Genomic DNA, 8836 nt, shown 5'->3' with positions numbered 1-8836 from the left:
TTTAAATTCTTAATCTGGAAAATTTATTATGTTGGTATACCCTGCGTATCTTTTGTCTACTTAATGGTATGCACAAATCCAGGTGTGAGTTGGCTGAACCTCATTTGCATGATAATAGATATGGCCAAAAGTTAATTTTAGGTCATGTTCAAAATTATTCATACCCCTGTCGATGTCTCATCATAAATGGCCTTCTTCGATTATGCCCATTGTTGTGCATTCCTGTGAATGTGCTAATCTTCGTCCAGAAGATGTTTCAAGATGTTTCAGTGGAATAAATACCCCTTTTTTGTTGGCCAGATGTTAAAAAACAACCAAAATAGGAACTTTCAAGAAAAGTTTGAATAGAAGGAGAGCATGCAAGTCATTCTCAGTTTCTGATCATTCATGGCCAAAAAGAAAGAGCTTGGGGAATACCTCAGACAACGACTTTTGCTTGCCCACGTAAAAGGGAAGGGGTACAAGGTCATTTCAAAGCGGCATGATGTCCCTGTGGCAACTGTCCACAGTGTCATCAACAAGCACGTGAGGCTCAACACTGTTAAAAACATCAGTGGGCGTGGCAAAAAGCATAAAATGTCCTCCAAACTTGTGAGGAAACTCTGCCAAGAGGTCAACAACAACCCCTGGACCAGAACCAAGGCCCTCCTTGAAACGCTTGACCAGGCAGGGGCGAAGGTGTCAAGGTCCACCATCAAGCGAGTCTTGCACAGAGGAGGTCTCTATGGGTGTAGTCCTAGTAAAACACTGTCGCCCTGGAAGAAACATCTGGAGGCTCGGCTGGTGACCTTTGCTAGAGGTCATCTGAAGCAAGATCCCAGCTTATGGTCAGCCATCCTATGGTCAGATGAAGTGAAGTTGGAGTTATTTGGCCATAGGGATGCTATGTCTGGAGGAAGAAACATGCAGGAAGCATGCAAGCCAAAGAATACTGTGCCCACCATCAAACGCGGTGGTGGAAACATGCCTTGGGGCTGCTTCTCTTCCAGTGGCAAAGGGTATCTCAAAATGGGTTCTGTGCCCACCATCAAGCATGGTGGTGGGAGCATGCTGCTTTAGGGATGCTTCTCTTCCATTGGCACAGGGAACCTCATCAAGGTCCAAGGAATCATGAGAAAGAACGATTATGTCAGGATCCTTGATGAAAATGTGAAGGGGTACGCTCAGAAACACCACCTTGGGCACACCTGGACGTACCAACACTAGACAATGACCGAAACATACCGCCCAGGCAGTGAAGAAATGGTTCATGGACAATGGTGTCCATGTCCTGGAATGACCAATGCAAAGTCCTGGTGGAATCTAATCAAGGACTTGTGGCGAGACTTGAAGAGTCCTGATGGAATCTGATCAAGAACTTGTGGCGAGACTCAAAGATCAGAGTGATGGTTAGGAACCCGACAAACCTGACTCACCTTGAGGCTTTTGCCGCATAATAGTGAGCCAACACGTCCATAGCACACAAGACATGCAGGAAGCTTGTGGACTTGCATAAGAATCATCTAAAAGCAGCCATAAAGAACAAAGGCTACAATATTGACTCCTAAAGAAAGACATTGGACTGGCCAGTAAGCCTAGGGTATGAATAGTTTTGAACATGACAATTCTTGAAAATCCATGAATAGAAAATCCCTTAAGTGAAGAATTTCCGGAATTGTGTATTGTTGTTATTCTGTCACTTGTTGCTCACACCAGTGGCGTATCTAGGGACAACGGCGCCCGGGGCAAGCGCGAAAATTGCGTCCCTAATTTCTGAAAAAGTGTTCAACCCCAACTCCATCCTGGTAGGGACTAAAAGTCCACATGATATGCTTTTTCAAGAACTTAAAAGGGGTCTTTTGAGGGTGATTTAAATGTAATAAATTTTGTTAAATTTTGGCGAGCGAGCGTAGCGAGCGAGCCGAAAATTTTTGTATTTCAGCTTACAAAACATGGAATTCTTGTCATTTTTTGCTTATTAAATCTTGCAATTATAATCAAGATATGGTGACGGCCCTATAGATAACGATTTATACCAACAGACTGAGGACTTGAAAAAATACTCTAGATTAGTACGAGCGAGTGAGCCGAAATTTGTATACTTCCGCGTCATCATTACGTTTTGTTCTTATCTTGTTTGATTTGTTGTTTTTTGGCGCCCCCCCCCCCCCCCCCCATGTTCGAAACCGTTGGCGCCCTCTTTTGATCCAATCGGCGATCGCTTCAAAAGGAAAGAAATTGCAGCCGCTGCGCCGTGTAACATTTTGCCTGCTTAATATAAGACGACATGTGTGAACACAATAGACATTGTCATTTTGTCCGCATCATCATCACGTTTTGTTCTTATCTTCTTTTATATATATTTAGATGTTGGCGAGCGAGCGCAGCGAGGGAGCCGAAAATTTTTGTATTTCAGCTTACAAAACATGGAAATTTGTGTGAACACAATAAACATTGTCATTTTGTCCGCGTCATCATCATGTTTTGTTTTTGTCTTGTTTGATTTGGTTTTCTGAACCCCCCCCCCCCCCCAAAAAAAAAAAAAAAAAAAATTCTCCCTCCCCCCGTCCGGGAGAGTTTGTTAGGTTTTTTTTTTTTCGTTTTTTCGTTTTTGGCGCCCCCAAGGAGTGGCGCCCGGGGCACGTGCCCCCCTTGCCCCCCCCCCCCCGATACGCCACTGCATATAACTCATTATCAAACTTGACAAAATGCGTTCATTTCTTCACAAAAAGTAGAAAAATAACAAAAATTAACAAGGGTATGAATAATTTTGAGGACAACTGTATATAGATTATATATATATATGTATATATATATATATATATATATATATATATTGTATATTAGTATACTGTACTATATAATATGAATGTATTTTCTCCCTCTTCCGTATTTTTCTTTCAGAAAAGTTTTTGTTTGTGTCAGCCTCCAAGGTAGTGGACAGTAGATTTTATCTGCAGATGATTGATCATGAAGGAATATTTTTTGTTAACTATTCATATCATGGATTGCAAAGAAATGAGTAGGGCCTACATGTACATTCCGTAGCAGAAAAAAAAAAAGAAGAAGAGGCGAGAAAATGTCAAGACAGGAAACTCCATAGTATTGATATGCAGATGGACATGCATCGATGTCTTTGTCATTTGTGAGGGAATTCTAATTTAATGCCATAAAGAAAAATAACAGAAAAAAGTCTATTGAAATGTCAATTCATGGAGGGAAGAGAAGAGACGAGAATTAGGCATATGGAAAATAAAAATAATTTTGTTTTTGGTTTACTAGTATCTTTAATAAGCAGAAGAGATATCCACTTCCCACAAACGATAAACAATAAATTTGGTGTCTATTTTTTTGGTCTCTGGGGTGTGGTTGCTGCGCTTCTTGTGGGATTCCACTAGAATTATTGTATGGCTTTAATATATTTGTATCATATTAGTGAGTTGTTATATTACATGTCTTAACTTGCCTTTTCAGGGGTCTTATTATACAAGCTTGCTTTTCTAAGACCCCTCCACTTTACATCTATAATGCATCTACATGCATTGTCAATTTATATTCAAATATTCTGCAAATTGTTTTAATCGCATATGTTCAACAATGTATTCCTTGTTACATATTATTGTTCTTATGTAATTTTTGTATTGTGGAAACTTTGAATAAACTTGAAACTTGAAACTTGAAACTTGATAACACGCAGTCCGCCATAGGCCCTACATCTGCTCTCCACGCATTTTCTTCTAATAGTCATTAGTATGCAATGAATAAAGGTAAAGAAGAGACAGGGGAAAAATACTGTATAAATTCGATCTTTAATTATTATTATTGTTGTTGTTGTTTTTTTGTGATGGTCCGCATTTTCCATGGGAGGTTGCGCACTGATCTAGCTATGGTGGCGCCAGTATGGACACTTGTTGCACGGCACGGGGAGGGATTGATTGGTTTGAGAACCACCAAGAAACTGCAACTGTGATCTCTACATGTACTCAAGGAAGTACGCGTTGTGTACGTGTGTACACATGGAGCGGTAGCTCCATGTATGGGCATGGTGTGTACGCACAAACCCTAGGCCCTATGTATAGTATACACGTACACGCCGAGTTTCGGACGGATCAAAGGAGAGGAATCGTAAAAACTTGTTTTCAAGTGAGGCGCTATGGTCCTGAAATTCAGTGATCAAGAAGTTACGAACTTCTCTACGTAAAATGGTAAGACTATAAGTAACATTGTTTTGCGGCTTTTTCCAAGTCAATCGAAGAGTTAGAGGGGGAAAACTAACAAAGTTGCAACCCTCAGTCTTTATACAGTTTACCTCCGCGAACATGGGTGGAAGGGAAGCGAAGGTGGAGTGTGTGGTAGCCAAGCGACCTGCGACGCACATCGCCCATTCACCGTGCCAAATCCCGCAGCGGGGGCAGCGCGGCGCGGCGTCGTATACTAGTACTACTATACTCGTCCGTGTGTGTGTCGCCTTCTCGATCCCTGCATCAGGCTAAATTTTCTTTAAAATTGTACACGTCAAGGCTCCCTACTAAGCAACACTTTTCACCAACACAATAGAAAGACTCATTCAGGAGATGCTGGAGATTTCCTAAATTTATCAACGTTTAACTTCAACGCACGGTGGACCAAGTAAGCCAAGGAGGTTCAAGAGAGTCACAAACACAAGACAGCTGTCTGAGCGTCTCTTGCTTGTTTAGTATCTAAACTAAAGGATATAAAATGAATAATCACCTCCTATTTCTTGGGCAATGGATACATCACATGGACATATAAAATCACATTAGTGATCCTTGAGGCGTCTATCAGCCCTTGCCTTCGGCTCGGCCTGATAGACACCTTGCAGATCACCTCGGCGATTTTTATAGATTGTACCATCACCTCGCAGTCAATGATTATTTGCTTATTAACCGTTAATGGGGAAAAAAAATTGGGATGCGCAAATAGAAATCGTGTAAAGATTGATGAAATGAAAATTATATATGATTTAAGTGGGCATGTTCGGGCACTAAACTAATCTGGTAGACTGTAAAAGTGGAAATTTTTGCTGTGTAGACATTTTTGCGCTTTCGCGTTACCAGAAGCTAGCACGAAAATTAAAGCACGCTAATATTTGTGTTTGTGATATATTACACTATTTAATGTTTTTATAGCATGGAATTAAAAACACGCAAAACTCATTATATCCGGCCAAGCGTGAAAATAACCACTTTTACAGTAGTTAGTTTATATAGAACTACCATAAAAGTGGATATTTTCACACAACTAATTTTTTGTGCCTGGCTGGGTAAGAAGAGTTTGGCGTGTACATGTTTTTAATTCTGCGGAATCAAGACATCAACTACTGGAACATATGGCAAGCAAAAATATTTGCATGCTTTTATTTTCGTGCTAGTTTCTGGTTTCTGGAATGCGCGAAAATTTCAACACCGCAAAAATTTCCACTTTCACAGTATCCAGGTATAAATAATGTTACTCGAAAGATTGTACTGTGTCACTTTATCAGTATTATTTGTCTGAATTAAGTAGAAAAGTGATAAAATCAACTTTCCAGGAGAGTAAAGTTTCAAACGCAAACATACAGCTAGGATTTACATGTATGTATTATGTTTCTGGATGGGATTCACTCAATTTGTGTTTTATATGTTTTATCATTAGGTGATTCTTGTCAGAATCCCCTTGTGTGTGACATAGACACCCATGACTGGAGTAAAAGGAATAGTGACATTGACCCCACGCACTTCCTTTTGTAATCATTGTGTTTGTTTGGTTCTTGTTTTTATGCCTCCGCCACGAAGTGGTGCCGGAGGCATTATGTTTTCGGGTTGTCCGTCCGTCCGTCCGTCTTTCCGTCCGTCCGTCCTTCCGTCCGTCCGTCCGTCCGTCCGTCCTTTCGTTCGTCCGTAATGAATTTTGTGGACAGGGTAACTACCAAAACCTTTTGAGGTATCCTAATGAAACTTGGCATGTGTGTGTATTAGGGGGTGAAGTTGTGCCTATCAACTTTTGGGTGCACATGCTCAAGGTCAAAGGTCAAAAGGTCAAGGTCAAATGCTTAAAATTTTACTATTTCCCCCATATCTATGCAATGCCTGAAGATATTTTCTTGAAACTTAGTTTATACATGTACTACCCAATTAAGATTCTCTGGTGAAAGTTTGGGGTCATGAGGTCAAAAGGTCAAAGGTCAAAAAGTCAAGCAAAATGTTAAAATTTCACTTTTTTCTCTGTATCTTGGAAATTGTTCAAGGTATCTTCATGGAACATAGTATATGCATCTACTGACTGGCAGTGGTTATCTAGGGAATTTAGGGTTCATGGGGTCAAAGGTCAGGGGTCAAAGGTCAAGGGCAATACTTCAAAATTTTACTATTTTCCTTATATTTATGCAATACCAGCAGGATTTTTTTTTTTAACTCGATGTATGCATGTAACCGAATAGAGATTCTCTGGGATTTTTTTTTTTGCCAAGAACGTCAAAGGTCAAAAGGTCAAAGATCAAGTGAAAGTGCTGAACTTACTTCTTTCTCCATATCTCGGAAGTGGCTCAAGTTATCTTGAAACCTAGTACATGCTGAATTTATGTATGTTCTGCCTGACAGTGCTTCTCTTATAAATCAAAGGCCAGATGAAAATGATAGCAATTTACTGTTCAATACAGAAATTGCGCTTTTTCTCCATACCTTGAAAATTACTCAGTGCATAAACTTATGAAATGGTCAATGTCAAGTTAAAGTTCTTAAATCCCCAAATACATGCTCTCCTATTCATCCAATTAAACATAGGTCAAGGAAGGTAAACATTCAATACATTTGTGACAAACTGTCATTTTAATATTTTGCCAATTTTGTGAAAATGTAATCACACATTGTCCACATGTACTATAGACCTATTAGGAGAATCATGCATTATGGCGGAGGCATACCAGTCGCCATAGCGACATTTCTAGTTGTTTCTGTTTTTGCTCATGTCATGTCAGGCAAAATCTCTACCCTGATATTGAGGGGGAAAGAGGATTATTCTGTAATAATGAAACTGTGGATGAACAGTCCAACTTCCATTATCTCTGTCTCCTTTTTATTATGCATTAGAATTGGTCATTTGAGGAGAATGGGACCAATCAGCTTCTGTCATACATTCCCGCCACAGTATGACTGTTGCTATGGAACCAGTAGACTCTGTTGCTGAAAATGATGCAGAACATCGGAGAGCAAAGAGCCACCATGCAGTCACCGTGGACGATGTTATTGCACAGGAAAATGAGAGGAGCTGGATGGATACCTTGCTGTCATGTAGCGGGGAAGCCAATGAGGAGACCGATTATATCAGTATGATTGTCTGCAATGATTGGAAAGAGGCAGCACATGGATGGCAGGACACCCAACCGTTTGTGAAGTATGCCTGGGGGGAGGACCCCTCCCCTTCCAAAAAGCGAGAGTCCGACGATGCCTTGAGCAAGCGGATCAAAGTGCAACGCCGGCAGAAGGCGTCTGAGGAGGATTCATGGCGGAGGTGTGTGGAACCAAGGACTTACAGGTATGTGTATGATCCTAAGGGCTTGCACCACTCCACCTTGAAGTTCTACAGTGGGATAGCTCTGGAGAGGTCCAGAGAGGAAGGTTTCACCGACCACATTCTCAAGTTGAGGGAGTACTTGGAGAAGACGCTAAATCAGGCAAAGAAACAGACATCCAATGGGATCAAGGAGCATGCTAAGTTAGGTCAATTCTTTGCCAACCAGAATTCCAGGACAGCCAAAAAGAACCTTCCGAGCAAGAGGGTTTTGGGGAAGCTTCATGGTCTTGGTGATGGGCTGTATGTCAGGACTGAAGTGTCCTCTCCTGAGGATGAAGAAGACCGGAGGTTGACAGTTGGAATGATCAAGGGGAAGAAATATGAGGGTGGGGCAGCAAAGTTAACAGGTGAGCGCCAAGCGACGCCCATATTGCCTGTCCGGAAAGTGGATAAATTAAACGTAGGACAACTCAACAAACGCACTTCCTCAAGAGAGAGTCATACCCTCAAACTGTCCCATGGAGCAAACACTAGTCATAGTCCAGTCAACAGTTATGAAAAATTTCCAGCACAATCCGTGGCACCTCCCTCTGTGCAGGATTCGTCATTAAGCCCCCTCAAGAAAATAACCCCTCACCAGAGACAGATTCATGATGACAATGAAGCCCTGTCACACGATCAAGAAACTTTTATTCTCTCACACTATGTGGATAAGCCATTGAGTGCCAAGTCCGAACCTGACCACACCCCATCATACAAAGTCCTTCTTGAACGCTCCTCGGCACCTCACATGGGTGGAAGAGCAGATGGGAGTATGTTTGCTGAAAGCAGCATGGGCTACGGCAGACATATGGCCACCAAAGAGTTTCCCCTCGCCCAGGAGCTGGCATCGGTCAGTAAGCTCTTGCGCGAGCAGGAGCAAAAGAACAAGTCCAAGGGCAAGCGGGCCAGGCCAGTGAAGCTGGGCGGTGGGTACATGAACAGCTCTGGGGATCCAGGAGTGCCCAAGCTAGGTGAACCACTCCACCGTGGTGTCATAGACAGGGAGACGGCAGGGGCGATGGCATCTGAGCTGCTTCCTGGAGTCAGTGGGCACAAGCTAGGTCTTCCTGTCTATTCCCAACGAATCCTGTGAGACAGTCTCACTCAGAGATTTATTAGCTTTCTATATATCAATTTGCAATATAAGTGAATGCATGGTTGTTTTTATCATCTTTGCCACCTTTTGTATTCTAGAGAAGCTGTTTGTGTTTTTTCGTGTTTTTTTTTTAACTTTTTTAAGAGATCAATTGCTAAACATTGCCTATGCAGCTGTTGGGTTACCAAGGTATGTGAAGGACAGGAT

At 41.7% G+C, this 8836-nt stretch overlaps 2 protein-coding genes across 2 annotated transcripts; both read left to right on the top strand.

The window, feature by feature from the left end:
* Nucleotides 1-387: 387 nt before the first annotated feature.
* On the top strand, nt 388-1059 carry LOC139714912 (uncharacterized). Its single transcript, XM_071626558.1, has one exon. The coding sequence runs from the start codon at nt 388-390 to the stop codon at nt 1057-1059; it is 672 nt and encodes a 223-aa protein (XP_071482659.1).
* A 3008-nt stretch (nt 1060-4067) lies between these two features.
* Nucleotides 4068-8626, top strand: LOC139714910 (uncharacterized). The gene is made up of 2 exons (XM_071626556.1): nt 4068-4184; nt 7068-8626. Exon 2 carries the CDS (start codon nt 7127-7129, stop codon nt 8624-8626), a length of 1500 nt encoding a protein of 499 aa, XP_071482657.1. The 5' UTR covers nt 4068-4184; nt 7068-7126.
* Nucleotides 8627-8836: the final 210 nt, after the last annotated feature.

The sequence above is a fragment of the Diadema antillarum genome, unplaced genomic scaffold (genome assembly GCF_040938485.1).
Source record: "Diadema antillarum isolate AM-2024a unplaced genomic scaffold, OU_Dant_1.0 seq00002521_RagTag, whole genome shotgun sequence".
Lineage (NCBI taxonomy): Eukaryota > Metazoa > Echinodermata > Echinoidea > Diadematoida > Diadematidae > Diadema > Diadema antillarum.
The sequence above is the reverse complement of the archived record's forward strand: the minus strand, read 5'-3'. Positions and strand labels throughout refer to the sequence as shown.

What these genes read in the sequence shown, in the direction of transcription:
- LOC139714910 (XM_071626556.1), top strand. Translation starts at nt 7,127, where the DNA reads ATGACTGTTGCTATGGAACCAGTAGACTCTGTTGCTGAAAATGATGCA.
- LOC139714912 (XM_071626558.1), top strand. Translation starts at nt 388, where the DNA reads ATGGCCAAAAAGAAAGAGCTTGGGGAATACCTCAGACAACGACTTTTG.